This window comes from Lipotes vexillifer, unplaced genomic scaffold (genome assembly GCF_000442215.2).
Source record: "Lipotes vexillifer unplaced genomic scaffold, Lipotes_vexillifer_v1.1 scaffold477, whole genome shotgun sequence".
NCBI classification, from domain to species: domain Eukaryota; kingdom Metazoa; phylum Chordata; class Mammalia; order Artiodactyla; family Lipotidae; genus Lipotes; species Lipotes vexillifer.
The window spans coordinates 2,873,069-2,895,243 of record NW_006770652.1 but is presented as its reverse complement, the minus strand read 5'-3'; the positions used below and the strand labels follow the sequence as shown (position 1 = coordinate 2,895,243).

The following is a 22,175-nucleotide window of genomic DNA, read 5'->3' as shown; positions in this document are numbered from 1 at the left end:
AGGGAGACTAGTAAACTGTTATCAATAAATATTTTGTTTCTAACTCATGAATTTAGAATTTTATAGATTAATTTTCACTAATTATGGCTCAAATTTATTTAAAATTTTGATTTGCTAGTGTGTGTTAATATTTCATGTTAAAACAATTATGCTAAATTCTTTGTAAATTGCATGCCATTTTTGTGGAATATGTCGTTGATACTGGTGTCTTGTTAAAGTTTCATCATAGAAATGCCTATTTAGGAAATAGTCAAGGAAGATATGATTAGATTTTAATGCATTATATATAAACTCAATTTTGTGTTTAAAATTCCTTTTCACCAATATTTAAAATATCCTTTGTAACATATCTCTCATATTCATTATTTTTATTTAGTGTTAACAATAAAGTAAAATACTGTATTTTAAAATGTTAATAAGCCAAACTAAATTAGCAGTTTAAAATTCTGCTTGATTTAAAAAAAAAATAGTCCTGATAATCTCAATTAAAACAAATTGAGGGGGTCATTAATCCATGAAATAGACCTTTCATGTGTATCAACTCAATCTGTATCTCTAGAACAATGCCTCCAAGCTTTTGCTGGCCATCATGGAAAGTAGACATGACAGTGAGAATGCAGAAAGAATTCTATTTAACATGAGACCCAGAGAACTGGTAAGAAAACTTTTGAAAGCTGTGTTAATAATGTGTAACCTAAAAGGGACAATTTATAGTATGCATGTCAGGGGGAAATGTCTACTGGCTTTCACTGCTCTACCAAGGCACAATGGCACATCAAGACCTGCTATTACAAGTACCTCAGAAGCCCCATGATAGTGAAGGCCTGTGTGATTTGGGTCCTTATTTCTTCATTGGCTTTATCCACTTTAAGTGCTTTTCTTAACTAGATTTTCACACTTGCCTAAACTATCTGCAAATTATTTTTTGCCAGAAAAAAATTTTGCTTTAGTTTTTGTATTGGAATATAGGTGAGAAAGGTACATAAAAATGTTTGTACCCCTCAAAAATTTTATTTATACCTCTTTCTGAAAATAAAAAAAAAAAAAATATCTTTGGTAATTGTTCTTACTAATAAAATGTTACACAGTACTCAGCCTAGAGGAAACTGTGTGGAGACCTGCTGGGAATTCCACAGAGATCATTAGTGTGTCTTCCTATTGTAGAAGTTACATTTTCCTCCTCACTTGGGACATGGAAATTATGAAGAAATATCACCATGCTTTAAAATCATTGGGTTTCAAAAGCATTGAGAACATTCTTGAACCATATAAGCCAGTGCCCCAATGACTAGGTCCCAGTCTTATAAACACCACAGTTGGTGCTATGGGGAAACCTGGGAAGGCACTCTTTTGCTCTAATAGTAAGGGATGGATTCAAAGAAGGCAGATAAAGAGAAAGATAAGATGCAGTTTGATTTAACATACATTTAATGAGAGCATAGGACCTGCAAAAAACAAAAACAAAAACCTCCATCCATGGAAGGCAGTGGGCTAAGAGGAGCAAGGCATTCCTTATTCTTATGGTTAAATGGAGCGGTGAGTTATATATTCATTCGACAATACCTCTGCAAAATAGCCCTTTGAAAATACCATTACCTTTGCCTACAACATTTTTATCCCATCATCTACTTCCTCCTTGTGACCTACCCTCAACTTCTTGCCTGAGTTAGTGCCCCTGCCCTGTGCTTGCTGAGTGTCTCACAGTTGTGTTGGCCTCTTGATTTGCTGGCAGTAAGTTCCCTGAGGGCAGATACTCTGTTGTATCCACTGTTGGGTCCTCAGGTCAGAGAACGGTGTCCAGCACCATGTGTTCTTGTTATTAGTGGGCCCTTAGTAAATAATGGATGCTTATCAGGGTTCCCATATCTCCCAGTTGATGGGAACTTTGGCACAGTCAACATTAAAAAACCAAAGCCAAATTTTGCAAAGAAAACAGGGAATATTGTAGGAAAATACTTCCATATTCATTTAAATACAGATGGTTTCCTAGGCTGTTTTCATTTAGAATTCTTTTATACTTTTCAAGTCTTAGGAAGCATTCCAAGTTTTAATTACACCTCATAGATGATGTAAATGCATGTTGTTTGTGGCATTTCAAGCCTTCTTGTTCCCCTTTGTTTTTTGATAGGTGGATGTGGTGAAGAATGCCTATAACCAAGGATTGGAATGTGATCATGGGGATGATGAGGGCGGAGATGATGGTGTTTCCCCAAAAGATGTTGGACACAATATCTATATTCTGGCCCATCAGGTGTCACATTTTATATCTTTATATTGTTTTGCTAATCTTATCAATCATGTCTTGTGTCAACGCTTGCTATCATACTTTCAAGTTCTGGTCCCTCCATTTTTTCAGCACTTGCCTTCCTTGCTCTGGGTGAAGGAGAAGAAAAAGCTCCCAGAATGCCTGGTGGTGCCTCCAGGGCTGTGCTAGGGGCTGGTCCACAAGAAAACAATACTTGGTACCAAAAACTGGGCCAGCAGGGAGGAGACAATCCCATGTCAGAGCCTGAGGAATAGGTAAACCACGGCAACAGGTGGAAGTCTTGAAGGAGAGAGGCAAGAGGCTACTGAGAAGATAGAGAGTATGAAGTAAGGAATTGCATTCAGGTCAAAACAGGCTTCTGGCCTCTTTGAATTGTAGGTTGGCGTGTTTCCTGCAGAAGCTCTAAAGTGGCAGCCTCTAACTGGGATTTGTTGGACTGCTAATAAATATAAGGCTAAATTTACAGTCTTTTGAAGGAAAACCATTTCTATTTTATAGTAACTTGTGAAAACAGGTGCTTGATAAATTTTATTTGATAAATTTAATTTTATTAACCTGAAGATCAGCTTTAAATTTGCATCTTCTATTGCAGAGTTCTTGGAAGTTAAAAAATTGAAATGACATATATGCCCACTTGATTTTATCCATATAGCTCTCATTTTCTTACAGGATGAAGTCCAAACTTCTAGACTTTCCCAGTCTCTCTTTCTAGTCATTTTCTCCCACTGACAATCTCTTCCTTTTCCTGCTTCCCTGTACATCTTACCAGATAATTGAACAAACATTGGTAGCTATCAGTAAGACTCTGAGTAGATTAATTTTGTTAGTTTTTAAATTTTTCCAGTTTTATTGAGATGTAATAGACATACTACAGCAGTCTGTGAGATTAAGGTGTTAAAAGTTTCCTCTTTTAGACAGTTATTGCCCTTCTCTGTCCTTTGTATAACTCCCTAATGTATGTAACCGTGAATATAATTTTTACAAAAAATTCAGGGAAGGAGGGCTTCTCTGGTGGCGCAGTGGTTGAGAGTCCGCCTGCCGATGCAGGGTACACAGGTTCGTGCCCTGGTCTGGGAAGATCCCACATGCCGCGGAGCAGCTGGGCCCGTGAGCCATGGCCACTGAGCCTGCGCGTCTGGGGCCTGTGCTCCGCAACGGGAGAGGCCACAGCAGTGAGAGGCCCACGTACCGGGGGAAAAAAAAAAATTCAGGGAAGGAGTCAAATTCTAAAAGATACTAATACAAGAAGCTGGTATCATTTTGTAATATAGTTGCACCATTGAGAAGATTTTTAGGTCTCTCACAGTATAGCGAAATGCACAGATAGAACAGCAAAAGGTGAGGGCACATGGGTTATAGCTAGGAAGACAAGAGAGAATTTTAGTTATTGAGGCACTGAAAGTTAAGGTGAAGGGCACACTGAAGGAAGTAGAACACAGAGATTTAGGATGTGGAAAAGAAAGGGAGAGAGGGGGAGAGAGAGAGGGAGGGGGAGAAAGAGAGAGAAAAAGAAGGAAAGGAAAGAAAGAGAGGGAGGGATGGAGAAAGAGAAAGGAAAAGAAAAAGAAAGAAAGAAAGAGAAGGAAGGAAAGAAAAGAAAGAGAAAGAAGGGAAGGGAGGAAGGAAGGAAGGGAGAAAGAAATTGGGTGACAGGAATTGAATCAAGCTAGAGAAGGACTGTCCAGAGTCTGAATGAGAGTAGAGAGAAAAAAAAAAGCACGAACTGAGAATTAAAATCATATTGGCTTCTAGAATGAATATAGAAATACAGTGACACAGCATGGGTACATGATCAAGGAGTTATTTCAGAAGCTGTAGCATTGTGGAAGGAAAACAGCAAAAAAGAGAAGGGCAGAATGAGCAGTAATAAGTTTTAGAAGAAGGAAGTCAGGGAATACAGCCACCCATGTTGTTTTGACTGAAAGCTAGTGTTGCTCTGTCTGGAAAGGTTATCCCAGCTACACGAGCAAGACCTGACCCTGTGTCTTTTAAGTGGGAAATGAGCAACCAGACCAGCCAAGTCAGACCTAGAACAAATAGAGGAGTAGATGTTGGAGCAAGATCACCTCATACCCATGAAGAAAACGTTTAAAAATGCAGTTTCATGTTACTAGTTATAATATGAGTAACAATAAAAAGATCAACGTCAAGAAAAGACCTATGTTAGGTCTTTAAGCGGATTAAGTATAAGAGTAGAGAATACAGATTTTTAAAAACAGGTTAAGTGAAGGTCGAGAAGAGTGGAGAATAAGGATAAAGAATGCAAGTGCTAGTCATGGATTGAAAGATAACGATTTAAAATGTGAAAGAAGTTTAAAATGAAGACAGCATAAGGTCAATGATTTTGATGGATTTGAGTTTATGAAACTACTAGGAGAGAACAGATTAAATTCAACAATGATGGTGGAATTGTCCAAGGAGTGGGAATTCAGAAGCAGTTAAAAAAAAAAAAAAGTAACAAGGGGTTAAAAACAACTTACTGGAATGAAGAGATGAAACGGTGGATGTGAAAATGGTCTGAATGGTTGTCTAGAGGTTTCTGAATTTCTGAAAACCAAAATGTTAGAAAAGTGGTAGTTTGCAGAGCTGGGATGGTACAATATAGAGATACATAAATAAAGCCAGTCTTCAGGAAGAGAGAGAATGTCAGACTGAGTGAGGGGAAAAAGGAGATTCGGAACTGCTGAATACTTAAGGGCTTGTGGTTAAATTTTAAGAGTGTAAAAATGAAACGAGAGTCCATAGGGGTCCCTTCTAGGAACTCAAGGAAAGGACAGGAATGGCAAAATATATGCAACAGTATATGTAACCAGCAGTGTAATTAAGCAAAGGTCTGCTCACTTTCTTACAGTGACACAGGAAGTTGTTGCCTTGCCACTTTATAAATGTGTTCTCTGTGAGGTGACTCCTCCCACCAATTTTAATGAAAAATTCAGTTTTCACCCAGAAGAGAACCCGCTGTGCTCTTTTGATCTTTCCACAAATGACTCCTTTGGCTTTCTCTAGGCCAGGATATCGTGCTGGTTTCTTAGGAGGCCGAAGATGGTTGCTGAGTTCCTTATGAACCTGTTGTCCAAATAGCCCCCATACTGAGACACAAATGCCAAAGACAGTGGTTGTAAACACTGCTTCAGAAGTAGCCATGTAGCTGTGCTCCAAGAGTTTTCTTGCATCCAGGTTTGGCTGTTTTCATTGCGAATGCAGAATCGTTTGGCTCCGGCATGCTAATGACCACGCAGATTGATTTCTGCCTTTGCACAGTTCAGTAATTCCAAAACTGAGGTTCAACTTCCTCCTTGTTTTACTATAATCATCTTTTGTACAGACAGTTTATTTTGGTGCCCTCAGACTTTCAATTTTTGTTGTTATTCTTTTCATGGTAGCGAGGCAGTTCTGCTTTTTCCACCGTGACATCCTTTTGGCCCTTCCTGTGGTTGGTGTTACAAGAAAAAACTAATGCTTCTTGTAAGTGTCTTGTCTGATCTACATAGAACTATAAATACATCAAAAACGGAATTTCTTAAGTTCTAATACCATAGTGTCGTGCAGAGAGTTTCCTTAAAATTCAGCTATGTGTCCGTTTTAGACTTTCTGTCCTCCACATGCCCTTCTCATGCGTCTCTATCTCCTCTCTCTGCTCTAGTTTTGATCTTTTATATTCTGCTTTCTTCCTGTTCCTTCTCTTTATTCCTGTCTTTCTATAGAACAATCGCTGCCTGCAATCTAGAACATTGCTCAGTACTTTAGGTTAAGTTTAACATATAAGTCATATTGTTTCTTTGATTCCATGTAGCGATTTCTGTTTTTCCAAGACTTTATTTTTGTTCAGCTTCATTTCTTCCTCAGTTGTGCTGAGATATAATTGACATATAATATTGTATCAGTTTAAGGTGTTACAACATGTTGATTTGATACATTTATATGTTGCAAAATGATTACCACCATAGAATTAGTTAACACCCAATCCAGTAACATAATATCATTTTTCTTTTGTGGTGAGAACATTTAAGATCTACTCTCTTGGCAACATTCAAGTTTATGATACACTATCATTAGCTATAATCACTGGGCTGTGCATTAGATCCTCAGAATTTATTAATCTTATAATTTGTAGTTTGTACCCTTTGACCCCCATATCTCTCCCTCTTTCCCCCCACCTCCCAAACCCTGGTGACCACCGCTCAGATGCTCTTTCTCTGAGTTTGTCATTTTTAGATGGCACATCTAAGTGATATTATACAGGATTTGTCTTTCTCTGTCTGACTTATTTCACTAAGCGTAAGGCCCTCAAGTTTCATCCAGGTTTTTGCAAACAGAAGGATCTCCTTTCTCATGGCTGAATAAGATTCCATTGTATGTCTATACCACATCTTCTTTATCCACTTATCCATTGACAGACAGCTACATTGCTTCCATATCTTGGCTATTGTGAATAATGCTGCAATGACACCCTTTATTTCAATACCTACTAGAATTAAGTATAGGGAGAAGTGTTATGTGCTTTTCAAGATGGGGAGAAATATTGTATAGCAAGCCTGTGGAAAGCAAAAATAACTCCTAGCTCTTAAGGCGAGAAAGAATGGATCCCTTTCATTGGATATATGAAATTATTTTTTAAATATAGGCTTTAAATTTTTTCATCAGCATTTCCCCATGTCATTAAATAGTCTTTGAAAATGTAATTTTAATGTCTGCATAATTGTTCATCATTTGAATGTACCATAATTTATTTAATCACTCTTTATTATTAGACATTTAGGTTTCTAATGTTTTTGATATTATAAATTATGCTATGATTAACATCCTCATACATTAATCCTTATCTGCTACACTGACTATTTGCCTAGGATAAATTCCAAGAAGTTTAATTACTAGGTTGCAGGGTAGTAACTATTTTATGGTTCTTGATACACATTATAAAATTGTTTTTCACAGTGTGATGGTTGTCATCTTACTGAATCTTAAAATTATTACCATTTAAAAAAAGCTTCACCAAGTTGATAGTGTCAGGAACATAGTGACCACTCAACACATGTTTGCTGAATGAATTAATGAGATAGATGAAAAGGGATCTCATTTTAATTCACATCTTTTGGATTACTAATAAAATGGACTTTTTTTGTTTGTTTGTTTGTTTTGCGGTATGCAGGCCTCTCACTGTTGTGGCCTCTCCCGTTGCGGAGCACAGGCTCTGGACGCTCAGGCTCAGTGGCCATGGCTCACGGGCCCAGCCGCTCCGCGGCATGTGGGATCTTCCCGGACCGGGGCACGAACCCGTGTCCCCTGCATCGGCAGGCGGACTCCCAACCACTGCACCACCAGGGAAGCCCTGGACTGTCTTTTAATATGTTATTTGATCATTTCTATTTATTCTCTGAATTACTTGAAAATGTGTTTACCCATTCTTCAGTTGGGGTTCATTTTTGTCTTAGTGAACTTTAGTTAAGGTTAATAAATCTTAGTCATAGTAGTTAGATCTACTTCATCCTGGTTCATTTGCTTTTTAATGTTTTAATGATAGTTTTCTTCCACCACCTTGAGGTCTGTTAAACACTTACCTAGATTTTCTTTTAGTGTATAATAAATTCAGTTTTTGCTTTTAACTATGTAATTTTTCAGTGTCATAATGCAGGAATAATAAAAAGGTAAGTTCTTGCGTTAATTTATCTCTAAAGACATAGTCCAAGGTTTAGTAGTAACAGCGGTCCAGGGGGAAGGGTTTGTAGTAGTTATGTGAGTGTGGTGTAGGGCATGTGCGACCTTTACTGGAAGAGATCGGGGTCAAAATCCAAACCACCCTCAGGGCCAAACAAAAATGAGTGATATAGGGGCAGGTGAGGCTGGGTCAATGGGGTGATATGGTAAAGCTGTTGCTTACCTCTTCCGACTTTCCAACTGGGCTTGCAGGCTCTGAATTTCTTCTTCTTTCACTATTTCAAAAAGTCTGAATTTTGAAATTTTAAAAAATGTGAAAGCTCCTAATTTTTAAAAATTGACAACTCATTCAAAAATTTGTAAAACACTGAGCAGTCGAAGCAAAACTCACCAGCAGGCAAAATGCAGCTCATGAGCCATAGTTTGCCACTTGTAGAGTAAAGGATCTAAAGTTCTCATCCTTTTTTATTCAATTGCATGGACTTTTGAGTGCTTTACCAGATGTCAGGCACTGTACTAGATACTAGGATACAGTAGTGAAGGAGACCAACAAGAGATCAGCTCTCAGGGCATTGACATTCTGACTGGGAGCAGTGACAAATAGACGAACCAGAGATAGCAGATAGTGACACAGGCTATGCAGTGAATGAGAAGAGGGTGTGATGAAAGACACTCAGGAGGTGCTGTTGTAGATTGGCTGATCAAGAGGGTTTTCTCTGGGAAGGTGTAACTGAAGTTAGATCTAAGTGAAAAAGCAAAAGTCAGCAGTATATAATGGGGCAGAGTGTGGGGGAGCATCCCACAGATGGCTGGAAAGTGGCAATGAACTGGCCATGTTTACGGGAATAAATAGCTGGACCTTCAATCAGCCACCAGCACTTGAACACTATACTACTCACAAACACTGCACCTGAGGCTCATTTATTATAAGATAGTCATTCAAGAACATTTATTGAGCACCTCTTATGTCAAGCATTGCTTCAGTTGCTAAGATAGAAAATGAATAAAGATGCCATCAAAAAGCTCACAATTGAGTGTGTGTTGGAGGGGGGAGAGGGAGACAAATAAATCATTATAGCTGAATGTACTTAGGTTAAAATGGAGATGTGCACAAGACACGCTTGGAAGAGGCGACACTTGAACTAAATCTTGAAGAATAGGGGGAAGGGGGAGAATATTCCAGGCAGAGGCAATGACTTATGCACCATAGATATTTTAGAGAAAGGAACTTCTTTGGGGAATATTGGTAAGGATTCTGTGTGGTATCTACTTATGTGTTTATATGAAATGAATTACAGTCATTTGAATTGAGTCAACATCTTTGATAACTGTAATGACCCTGATGTAGGCATTTAACAAATATTGCATGAATGAGTGAATGAATGAGCAGGACATGATACACTTTAAAAATTTAGTATTTTATAATTTAAGTATTATAATAAAAAACTGAATAAAAATATTTTACTGTTATCATCATTATCATTGAATATCATAAAATTAATGATATTTTCCCCCACTGGAGTGTAAATCCTTGTGCACAGACAGTTATTTTTTTCTGTTCCTGTGTCAAGTACATACCTAGCTATGGTAGATACTCAAGAAGAGTTTGGGGGAATAATTTCTTGTAAAAATGCATGCGTGCTGAGAATATTTTTATATAATGCAGGTACTCTGGAAGATTTATAGAATCCTACAAAATTGATATTAGCATTCTGGCAGTCAAGGGTCTTATTCAACTGCTATGGACTTTCTTGTTAATTTTGTAGTTTATTCTTTGCCTATCATGTCAGCAAACCCTACATAGATAGGACCCTATGATATCTTCCCTCGTCAGGAACTTTTCTTATTTTCATTCATGATGCCACCTTTCTGCTGAACTAATATCTCCTCCTGTTCTTAAAATTCACTTAGTATTACCTTTGTTCCTTTAAACTTCAAATTGAAACCTACTTACCCCATTTCCAGTCAACAGTGATCTTTCTTTATTTTGAGTTCTTATATCTATTATGTTCACCCCAAACTGCATACATTCTTTCACACTAGCTTATGCTGTGTATAATTCTGGAGTTGTTCTTTATTTCATGTATATAGGTCTAGGCTACGTAATTAGTAGCAGATTCACAAAATCTGGGTACCCATAAGGCCTCATTAAAAAAACAAAGCAACTTCCCACAAAGAAAAATATCACAGGGAAAAATGCTTAGGTATTTAAATCCTCAAATAGGCACTTACATATCTGTCAACAGGCAACAGAGAATCTTGGGATTACAGCCATTTATATGACCTCTCAGATTCATGGTGAGTGGGAGCAATAAAAAAATATAGTCCAGGAAATGGATCGAAATTGGACTTCTAATAGTTAGTTTGCTGTGAGGATCTTGAAGCCAAGTTCAGTGGAAGCAAATATTTTTCTGCTTAGCATTTCATGTTTGGTAGATTTATATTTATTTCTGAGTGACATAATTATTACAGCATCAGTCTGAATTCTAGCAACATAAGAGGCCTTCACAGTGTCTTCAGCTCCTCCTTAGGTCTGCTCTAATTTCAACTATATTCATTGAATTCAAAATCTATTAGGAGAGCTAGAGATACCAGGCAGGGCTGCATCTATATATTTTTTTTTTTCCATGCAGGGAAATACGTACATCTCCTAGCATATTTTAGACCTTTGGTTTGTTACCCTGTCCCCAGCCAAAGCCAATATCTCTTTCTTTCCTTTCAGGGGAGAGGATGGTAGGAACTGCCATCCTGTTTCAAGGACTGGGATGCTTTCTGTCATGCTGACAGAATTTGCTAGATTTCTTGATAGTCCTCATTAATCTGGGGTTTTTTTCTAGAATTTTGGTCTCATAGCTGCTGTTGCTTGAGCTATATTCATGTTAAGGGATATGCATATACATTACTCCAAGTAGCTAAATTTTAATTTGTACTGAAGTCATATGAAATGTATGTATTGCTCAAACTACTTAAAATGTTTCCCTTAGAGACTTAGGCTGCTTCACCTCTTCGCCGCTTCTACTTTCTTATGCTAATATGTAGTAATCAACATTGCTTCATTTACTTTATTTGTAGAAATAGAAGGATGAGCTTGTAATTGGATACATAACTTCCGTCTTTAATATCTTTGAAGGGTTTTTAACTAACAATTTCTTCATCTTTATTATTGCTTGTAGTGCAGAGAGTAGAAAACACAGCTGGGTTTTCGGCTCACAGAGGCACTTGTAGCTCAGCAATTTGCTGGCTAGAATATAGTACAAACAGCTTAACTCTTATTCACCCCGAACCCCCTATTTTCTCCATTAGCTGATTACATCACTCCACTTCTCTGACTTCAGCTTTCTGTAAAAAAATATGAGTATCCATGAGCTATGTTTGCAGAGCAAACTTTCAGAGACCTATTGGACACTAACTAGAGAGTAGTTGGAATAGATTAGGAAGAGATTAGGTTTTAAATAACATAAAAAAGTAACTAACCAGCGACTGGATATTTACGTATTTATTTATACCTCACCTACTTATAAAAGGAATTTGAGATTGAATAAGAAATGCACTTGTAAAATTAGACTGTTAGAATACAAAATCAAAGCCTTGAGAAGGAAAAGAATCTTAAGTGTGCTAAGGGTCTTGGCCAATATCCTCACTGTTTATCAGTGGTAGCTCTGAGCTTCTTGGTAACCAAGAGCAAAAAATAATGGGCTGAGCCTGTGCATCTGGAGCCTGTGCTCCGCAATGGGAGAGGCCACAACAGTGAGAGGCCCGCATACAGAAAAAATACATATATATAATAATAATGGGCAATACAAGTCATACCTATACTATTCATTTATGACCAACTTATTACTGGTATTTAATTCTCAGAGAAATGTATACAAGGGCAGAGGACAGCATGGTAAACAATGTTTTCTAAACTGTTCTGCAGAATGTACCAGAAAAAAAATGAACATAGCTGTTTTTAGTCCTCAGGGATAAATAATTATCTACACTTGTGAATTATAATTGAGTTGAATATAAATAAACATGAAGGGTGTACGATACAACAGTCATTCTGAAAATAGATATGTAAGGTCACTTCATAGAGAGACTTTCATAATGTAGAAACTTTACAATATGTGAATTTAGTTGAAAAAAAACTTGTTTAAATATCAAGAGATAGGGCTTCCCTGGTGGCACAGTGGTTGAGAGTCCGCCTGCCAATGCAGAGGACGTGGGTTCATACCCCAGTCCAGGAAGATCCCACATTCCGCAGAGCAGCTGGGCCCGTGAGCCAGCGCATCCGGAGCCTGTGCTCCGCAACGGGAGAGGCCACAACAGTGAGAGGTCCACGTACCGCAAAAAAAAAAAAAAAAAAATCAAGAGATTATTTTATCAAATCGCAAAAAATAGGCTTATCCTAATTGCCCAGCTATGTGAAAAACCTGCAAATCTTGGCAAATAGATACGTAGAAGTGTAAGCAACTGAAGGAACTTTGCCTGAAAACAACATAACTGCAGGTTTTCTTTTTTGAAAGAAATAGAAAAATCAGGTTCAGCTATTTTCCCCCTATAAGAAAGATATTTTTCTGTGTTGCTATCACAAGGCAGTTTGATGTAATAAAATAGGTTATTACAAACTAATGTTACTTTGAGCATTAATTATTCTGTCTCCTGGCAACCAAGGCAAAAAAAGAAATATTTAAGTTACATGATACATATATAATGCAAAAAAACCCACCCAAAACCCAATCCCCCCCCAAAAATCAAACCCATACTGATTATTAGTGAAGCACAACACTTCTTTGTACCTAAGGCTAATAGGAGTTTACTGAGGGAACCCTCACTAGTAGTATTAATTACTGGTGATGTGATAGAGGTTTAGATTAATACAACTTAGTAATTTAAAAATGTCTGTCAGATACTAGATTAAAAAAAAAAGCTTAGCTGTATCCTGTTGCCGTGCATACTCTGTAGTAATAAAAGGCAATTGAATTTTCAATAAAAATTTTAACGTGATGCTATATAGACAGTTGTCTCCACAAATATTCCTACATACACAATCCAGCACCTGGAAAGAGCCTGGTGCATCAGAAGTGCTCCATCAGTGTTAAGGCTAATCAGATTTATTTTCATGACTTTCCTCAACTAAATTCATTCTCAGTTCGTTCTTAATTCAGTGTAAATTTATTGATCACATACTATAACCTGGCTGTGTTCTCAGCAAACAGATCTAAATCCCTTGCTCAATGAGCCTGTATTCTTGTGGGGATGTCATCCTCCTTGAGATCACATTACCTGTTCCTTTTGGGGGAGGTATGCTGCAGACATCAATTGTGCCACGGATGGGGAATCCCGAGGGTGTGAAAATGAGAAATAGTCTCTACCCTCATAGAATTTACCTTTTATTACTGGGAGACATAAAGACAATCACAGCTCAGCAGCCCTGTGGAAGATGTGTCCCTGGGATGCTCTGGGATCTCAGGTTAGGGGTGTGCATGGGAAAATGAGTGTGTGGCTGAGACAGAGAGGGAGAGAGAGAGTTAGAGGAACAGAGATATAACTTTCCCCCATACTGGATCATTTGCTCAGCATTCAAGCAGGCAAATCAGCTTCTCTAAAAAACCCCTAGGCCATTGACCCATAGCTCTGCTCCCTTTTTTAGCAAAACGATCAAAAGTTGTATACAATCGCTACCTCCATTTCCTCTTTCTATTCTCTCTTAAATTCATCCCTGCTAGCCTTTCATCCTGACCCTGCCACCAGAACAGCTCGTAACGAGGTCACCAGTGACCGCCACCTGGATAAATCGAACAGCTTGTCCTCAGACTCCATCATTATTTGTCCTGTCACTAATATTTCACACAGTCTGCTGCTCTCTTCTTGAAATACTTAGCCTTCATGCAGCACGATTGATTTTCTGCTTTCTGCTTCCTCTGCGGCCCCTTCTTCTCAGTTTCTGTCACTGGTTCCCATTCCTCTCCTGCTTCTATCAGAAGTGTTCTAATCGGAGTGTTCTAGGACCCATTCCACGGCTCTCTCGTCCTCTCAGTCAACACTCCCTCCCTAGATGATCTCACTCAGTCACGTGACTTTAAACTCCAGCTGTACCATAATAAATTCCCAATTTGCCATCAGCGTGAGCCTTTCCTCTGAACACCAGACTGGTATATGCAGCTGCTTGTTTGAAATCTGCATTTGAATGCCTTTTTAGGCCTCTCACACTTTATATAATTGTAATGAAACTCTTGATTCTCCCACAGTCTTTTAAACTTAGATACAGACCCGACCCTGTGACTCCAGAACCTTAGTTTCTTCTCATTACTCTAACCCAAGGCTGGGTTGATGCCTGTGCTGTGTGCTCCCATCACACACTGTGCTTACTCTGATCACAGAACATATATCACTGAATTACTGTGGCCTGTTTACTTGTTTGTTACCACTAGACTCCAAGTTCAGCAAAGACAGGAGTTGTGCTTTATTCATTAATGTGTTGCCTAGTGCATAGGACTGTGTTTGATAACAGTAAATACTTTTGATTGATTGAGTAAATGAGTGACTATTACAGTTAACAGGCGCCATAGATCACTAGAAAGGAAATAGGTTAATATTGGTGTTGCTATAGAGGGCTTTGTGTAGGGGCTAACATTTTAGATGAAACTTATGTATTGATAAGATTTAGATAAGCAGAGAAGTGAGGAAGGCATTTCCATCACAGGGAAGGAGAGAGCAGAGGAAGAGGTAATAGTCATCATGATATGTGTATGGAGGTGAGGAACTCTGGGACGCCACAACAAGGGATATGGAAAGCAGCATGGTGCAGATGTGGAGGGAGAATGGAGGGACACACCTTATCAAATTCTGGAGGGTTTTAAGCACCAAAAAACAATTCAGTCAAAATATTTACTGAAATATAGCATAGGGCTTCCCTGGTGGCGCAGTGGTTGAGAGTCCGCCTGCTGATGCAGGGGACACGGGTTCGTGCCCCGGTCTGGGAAGATCCCACATGCCGCGGAGCGGCTGGGCCCGTGAGCCATGGCCGCTGAGCCTGCGCGTCCGGAGGCTGTGCTCAGCAACGGGAGAGGCCACAGCAGTGAGAGGCCCGTGTAGCGCAAAAAAAAAAAAGGTATCCACTAACTCAAAAGCATTATTACAAGTCTTCAAAAGATCTTTTAATGATTATACTTTTATTCATGCACTAATTTATAACCTGACATTACTAAGCAAGTATTTAAAGATAGGTCAATTAAAAAGGAGCCCAAGAGAAAATAGAACTACCATATGACTCAGCAATCCCACTACTGGGCATATACCTTGAGAAAACCATAATTCAAAAAGAGTCATGTACCACAGCGTTCACTGCAGCACTATTTACAATAGCCAGGACATGGAAGCAACCTAAGTGTCCCTTGACAGATGGATAAAGAAGATATGGCACATATATACAATGGAATATTACTCAGCCATAAAAAGAAACGAAACAGTTATTTGTAGTGAGGTGGGTGGACCTAGAGTCTGTCATACAGAGTGAAGTAAGTCAGAAAGAGAAAAACAAATACCGTATGCTAACACATATATATGGAATCTAAAAAAAAAAAAAAAAAGGTTCTGGTGAACCTAGGGGCAGGACAGGAATAAAGACACAGACTTAAGAGAATGGACTTGAGGACACGGGGAGGGGAAGGGTAAGCTGAAATGAAGAGAGAGAGTAGCGTACACTACCAGATGTAAAATAGATAGCTAGTGGGAAGCAGCTGCATCGCACAGGGAGATCAGCTCGGTGCTTTGTGACCACCTAGAGGGGTGGGATAGGCAGGGTGGGAGGGAGATGCAAGAGGGAGGGGATATGGGGATATATGTATACGTATAGCTGATTCACTTTGTTATACAGCAGAAACTAACACAACATTGTAAAGCAATTATACTCCAGTAAAGATGTTAAAAAATTTTTTTTAATTTTAAAAAGAGAAAATATAATTAGTAAACATGTAAGCCAATATGAAAACACTTATTTCAAAGCACAAGTAGTACTCTGGATGTATGTGTTTGTGTGTGTGCTTGCATGTATCTGCCTATGTTTATTGGTTAACTTGTTTTTCCAGCTCAAACATAAGTGAAGAAAGGTTAACTATATACCTGACACTTTATTCCAATGATACATTGTAGAAGTATGAGATGGGATGGGATGGCAGGACGTAGGGACCCACTTTACTCTTTTGGTCAATAGATCCAGTGGTAGAATATTAAGGTTGTGTATGAAAATACTAAAATAAAAATATTTCTGATTTAATGGCCAAGAGACTTTTGTAGGTATGTGCGTCTTACTAGTAATGTGATGAGCTTGCTCAGCCTTTATATTTTGTGCCTGTTGGTGCATTTGGAGTTTCAGAATTACTTACAGAGGCACAGAAAAGTGAGACACCATAGTGATAAAATAATGCTTGAAGATGAACTGTTGAACTAAAAAGTCACGTTTCAGAAACTGAACTAGTTATCCTTAGCCAGACCAAAAAAGTCCCCCATCTACATCACAACCAAGCAGTTATTTGAAATTATAAGTAGGGGAGAGTTCTGGAAAGTCCCTTGTTGGGATTCGTGTTATCAATGAAATAATATCGCTTCTAGAGGTATAAAATTGTTTGGTTCAAAATATATCTTTTTTCCTATCTATCTATCTATATCTAACATTTTGTCAGCTGTATGAGATCTGCAAAATATTTTGCAAGTGTGTTTTACTTTTCACTTTTATAGGTAACTTTTTGCAAAGGGCCACGTAGTAAATATTTTAGGCTTTTTCAGTTATACAGTCTCTGCTGCAAACATTTAACTTGCCATTCTAGAGCCAAACCAGCCATAGACAATACATAAAGAAATGAGCATGGCCGTGTTAAAATGAAACTTCATCTAAGAAAACAGGTGGTAGGCCAGATTTGACCCACAAGCCATCGTTTGCTAACCCTTGCTTTAGATGATTTTTAGAATCTTCACAATCAGAAGTTTCCCACATTTGAAAAACCTTTATGAGTCAGAATTGGTAAGTCATTTATTTGCAAGTATCTTTCGTGTTTATATTTATAACATTCAGTTCACTTTGTATATGAGTGTCACACACATGCGTACACACACAACAGAGAGACGTACATTTAGAGTGTCTGCCTGGATAAAAACGAACTCACTGGAGGTTCTTTCTTTCCATTGCTGTGATTCTGTGATTTCAGTCTTCTGTGAACAGTGGAAGCCTGATCCTAAATGACAGTTGACTCTTTGACCAGGTTGAATGGTGGGTTGAATCATCAGATTGAGAGTATGAATGAATCAAGTATGAAACAGGAGTGTGAATGAATCAAGTAGAACAGAAGCAGAAGAGGGGAACATGAAGGCACAAGTACTTGAAATGACAGAGATCTAGGGGTGGAGGTTAGAGGTCAGAATAAAGAAACTTCGCTGGGGAAAAGGTAACATTCTGCTTCCATCTGGTACGTAACTAGGGAAACGCTGTGTATTAAAGTGGAGGTCAAAGCAGTGGTTCTGACATTGTAGTGGGCATCAAACTCCTGGACCCCGTCCCCAGATACTTTGATTGAATAGGTCTGGGGTGGAACCCCAAATTGCTTCTTACAGCGTACATCCTGGGTATTTTTATTCAAGTTGTCCGCAGGCCACGGTTTCAAAGAAGCTGCTCCAGAGGTTTGCCCTCATCAGCTTCCTTCCCTAACTGTCCCCGGGGCTGGTCACCTGACCCAGATCCAGCCTCTTTTGAACTTTCTACCTTCCTGCTATCAAACTAATCTGATTATCACCTAATTTTCTTTTGTGTGAAATTAAAGGAATTAATCTGGGCTATTTATCAACAGAAAGAATCTTTTTAAAAAATAACTCGCATCAAAACAAGCAAAAACCATAACTCTGTCCTCCCTGGGCATGTATTCTTTGACCCCCTACAGCAGTGTGAGAATCCTGAGACTCTCACTGATTTATATGTAAAATTTCTAAGGACCAAACCAAAAGAGAAGGCCAGAATAGCTGGGGCACAAAGTGGGAGAGGGCCAGAGATGAGGCTGCAGATGTTGGCAGGGTCAGGTCAGGGCATGTAGAGCTTCCTAAGGGGTTTGGCCTTTATCCCTGGAGAAATGAGAAGCCATCACCAAAGCACTACCAGTAGAGGGCTAATAGGAAATATAGGTTCCCGATTTGCACAAGCAGATCTTTAGCTGCCAGACAAGGGATTTGTTTCAGCCGGTACCCACCCCGCGTGGTGCTCCGCGGTTCCCATCTGGTAACGCACGCTATGGGATCACAGCAATGGTGCTAATTAAATGTCAGTGGGCTCAGGAGGTGCAGTAAGGCCTTCGCGCTCAGATTCCTGAGACAGAAGCAGGAAGGAGAAGCACGTCAGCCTTCCTGAAGCTCATTAGGGTTGGGGAGGGCTCGAATTCAGACAGCTGCCGTGTTCAGATCCTAAGTGGATGCTGCAAGAGGGCCCACAAATGAGCTCCAAAAGGAATAAACAAACATTTGTCTATACGGTATTAACAGGAAACACTTTCTTTGGGCAAGTCTTCCTTGACATCCTCCATCACCCCCTATTTTATGGACGGCATCCCTGATTCTAGAAGTGTGTATTTAACTCGTTTTTGAAGTTGATCACTCCCACACGTTCAACACTGACACAAATGAAGGGAGAAGTTTTCCAAAGTAATCAATTAAACACACATATCAAGAAAAGATCAGTGCTGAGGCTGCAGGTGGTGACAGGCAGCCAGACCCTCCTGTCTTCTCCTGAGGGCCCCGACCTCCTTTCTTGTGTGTTGCCGTCTGCGTTCACTGTGGCGCAGGGAAACAGTCTGAAAATCATCACCAGCCTCTCCCCGGAACTACGCTGAGGTCCTTTTCTCAGTGAGTGGCACGGTCCTCTAAGCAGTTACCCAGCTAGTAAGCCGGCATTCATCTTGACCCTTCCTCCACCCCACGCAGACAGCAAGGCCCACCAGTTCTGCCCTCTGGGCATCCCTCAGACCTGCCCGTTTCCTCCTTCTGCCTGGATAGCTGCTGCAGCAGCTTCCTTTCTCTTTGCCTCCAGTCAAGTCCCTTTTTAATCCACTTTCCACAGGGAGGTCAAAGGGATTGTTTTAAAATGCCAACTGCTCGTGTCTGTCTCCTGACCAAACTTTTCAATTGCTTTCAGTAGAACAGGGCACTCACTCAGGAACAGGGCTTGGGAGACCTTTGATGATCACGTGCCTGATTACTTAAAAAAAAAAAAAAAAAAGTTGGCTCATAGTTATCAAGTACTAAGTGCTGTCTCTCATGTAATCATCACCATAACTCTCTGAGATAAATATGAATAAAGTACTGTTATTGGACAGGGTCTGTTCTGAGCCCCTGATGCTCAGCACTGTGCAATCCCACTCTCTAGCCGTCTCTGTCAGCATCCTTCCTCTTGTACTTTATATTCCAGAATCTGCTGACATCCTTCACTACCACCTAGTCCAAATCACCATCATCTCTCACCTGGGTTATTTTAATAAGCGTCTAACTGTCCTCTCCGCTCCATTCACCCTTGCGTTCTTCAATGTCTTCTCTAACAGCAGCTGCACTGAACCCTTAAAAATGCAATGCAGATTATGTCACCTCTCCGCTTACAACTTTCTGATACTTCTGGTTTCTAAACAAAAGTCAAATCTTGGCATGGGCTTCATAAGCTTCTCAGTATGACCTGACCCCTGTGCCCCCTGTACCTATATCTCCAGCCACCCTCTTCCTCCCCAACTTAAGCCACACTGGTCTCATGGCTGTGCTTTGAAGCCAGCAAACATAATCCTGCTTTATGTCATTGAATTTACTGTTTCTTCTGCCTTTTAAATTTCTGTTGCAGTGTTCTGACCATTTCATTTGAAATGGCAGCCTCCATCCCCCCTAGTGCTCATTCCTCCATCCTCTGCTTTATTTTCTTCTTAGCACTTTCCCCTTTTGGTAGACCATATATTTGTTTGTGTATGTCTCCCCCATGACCAGAAAGTCCACTCTGTAAGGGCAGGAGTTTTGTCTGTTTTGTTCACTATTGTAATCCCTATGCTTAGAGAATTACTGGGCACACACTACAGTTTCCTGAAGTATTTTAGAATGAGCACACAAAGCATACACCAGTCATAGTATTTAGCTCATGATTGCTTACCTGATGAAGAGAATTTGGTTGTTGTTGTTTTGGATTGGGATAAGTGGGTCTTTACGTTATGTTAAAATTGCATATAACGTGCTTTATGGATCTAACAATATTTATGGATAGTTCATGACCTCGTCATGTAGTACCAAAGAAGCTTAAAATGCAGGCAGTAGCTTTGTCCATAGTATCTATATGTTTGTGTTCAATGCGTGTTTCTTTAGATGTCTACCAGTTAGCTGTGTATTTTCTAAGAAAGGAGAACAAATCTTTCTAAATGAGTTTGTCTCTAAATTTTCTTTCCTCCTTTTCTCTCTTTTCTTTGCATGCCCTCTCTTTGTCTTCTCATTTGCAACCTGGGTAATTTAACTTCTGAGTGACTAGATAACATTGAAAAGGTGTTGGGTGTCACAGAATGAACAAGTAACAGAAGACATCTGTTTGCAATTCTTTGTCTCTTTTCAGTTTGATTCAACTGATCTGAGCTGAAATTCACCTTGCCACCTCATTTCCTCCTTCATTAGGTTTGCCTTTGAAATGCAGAAGTTCACTTGAGCAATAATTCTCTCACTTTTGAGAACCTGCTCTATCTAACAAAAGCTGACCTTTTTTTAAAGCAGCTGTTGATTAGACAGTTAAACATAGAGATGGCACTAGCATGGTATTTCTTAGTCTGATGTAACTCAGAAATAGAAAGCTGCAGAAACCGGAGGTTGAAATGCTTTCAAGCAACTGAGCTTGAAGTTCCTGAAAATGATCTCGCAGGGCTTCCTCTCGTTTCCCCACACTCCACCCCTGATTTTACATCTGGCTCACTTCAGATTGGATTCCTGAGCACAGGGGCAGTGTGAGAACTGTTGTGAAAATCATCATTAGGATTCCAAGCCTTTAATTAGGCCACTTTCAAATGGCTTTGTCAAGACTAAGAGCAAGAGAAAAGCAACTGGCTCATTCTTAGAAGAGGTTTATTAGAAAGGAGAGTAGAATAGTAATACTGTGCTCTTCACTAAGTCTGGTTGGTTGAGGAATGTCAGGGGCATTAGAAGCACAGACCCTCCAGTAATTCTCTTTGATATGGTATTGTATGTATTATTGTTATTTCACAGCCAGGTAAATCAGACATAAAAAGGTCAAGGGATGTGTACGCGTTCCCATGAAAGGTCAGGGGCAGAACCAGAGATAGTCCCTTAGTGTGAATAATAATCCCACTTACTCCAACAATTACTGTGAGAGCAAGAATTCGCTAAGTTTTCCCAGCCAACCATAAGACCTACTTTAATATGGTCAAAGCCCTCAAAACGATGGCTTTCTTCACCTCTTGGTGCTTTCCTTGGGGGTGGGGAGGGGGGGGAAGATCATTAGAAACAATGAAATAATCAGAATACTTTTGAAGAGATAAGCAATGCTATAATTCCTAATTTCTTTATGTTGTAAGTAAACGACTTCTTTATTCCAGAAAGGAATTAGAGCATCTTTCATATACACAAATTGTAATTCAATATTTTCTAAAAATCAACCTCTTTTGGAAAATGAAACACATTTACCATTAAAAATTGAACAAAAACTCTCTATGTTTGCCATCCACCCATGCATCCAGCTATCCATCCATCCAATAAATATTTATTAAGGAGCTATTCCATGCTGAAGTGTTCTAGTTACATAGGACACAACTGTGAACAAAACAAAATTCCTGTCCTCCTAGGACTTATATTCTAGGTGAGGGAGATACACTAACATCAAATAAATAATAATTCACACTCACATTTCATGATTTTAATTGTCATGGAGAAGGATCCTCCTGTTCTGCTAGTGTTTCCCAAGCCACATTTGAAAAATCACTAAGGAGGGGACATGATTGTAAATATCCAGCAAATTTATTTCTAGATGCTTTATTTCTATTATTATTTCTAGATAATAATGCTAAAGTATTATTATCCTCTTATCTCTGGGTCTGAAGAAATGCATTACTTCCTCTATGGGAATAGTAAGACCCACAAATTTCAGAAACATGTCTTGGGCTTCCCTGGTGGTGCAGTGGTTGAGAGTCCGCTTGCCAGTGCAGGGGACACGGGTTCGTGCCCCGGTCCGGGAAGATCCCACATGCCGCGGAGTGGCTGGGCCCGC

The 22,175-nt window shown here is 39.4% G+C and overlaps 1 protein-coding gene across 1 annotated transcript in view; it reads left to right on the top strand.

Annotated features, from left to right (window-relative positions):
* ITPR2 (inositol 1,4,5-trisphosphate receptor type 2) overlaps positions 1-22,175 on the top strand; it is a 547,001-nt gene that overhangs the window by 401,875 nt on the left and 122,951 nt on the right. The window contains exons 44-45 of the mRNA XM_007446283.1: positions 560-655; positions 2,129-2,251. Coding sequence (XP_007446345.1) covers positions 560-655; positions 2,129-2,251 — 219 coding nt within the window. The remainder of the gene's footprint in view (positions 1-559; positions 656-2,128; positions 2,252-22,175) is intronic.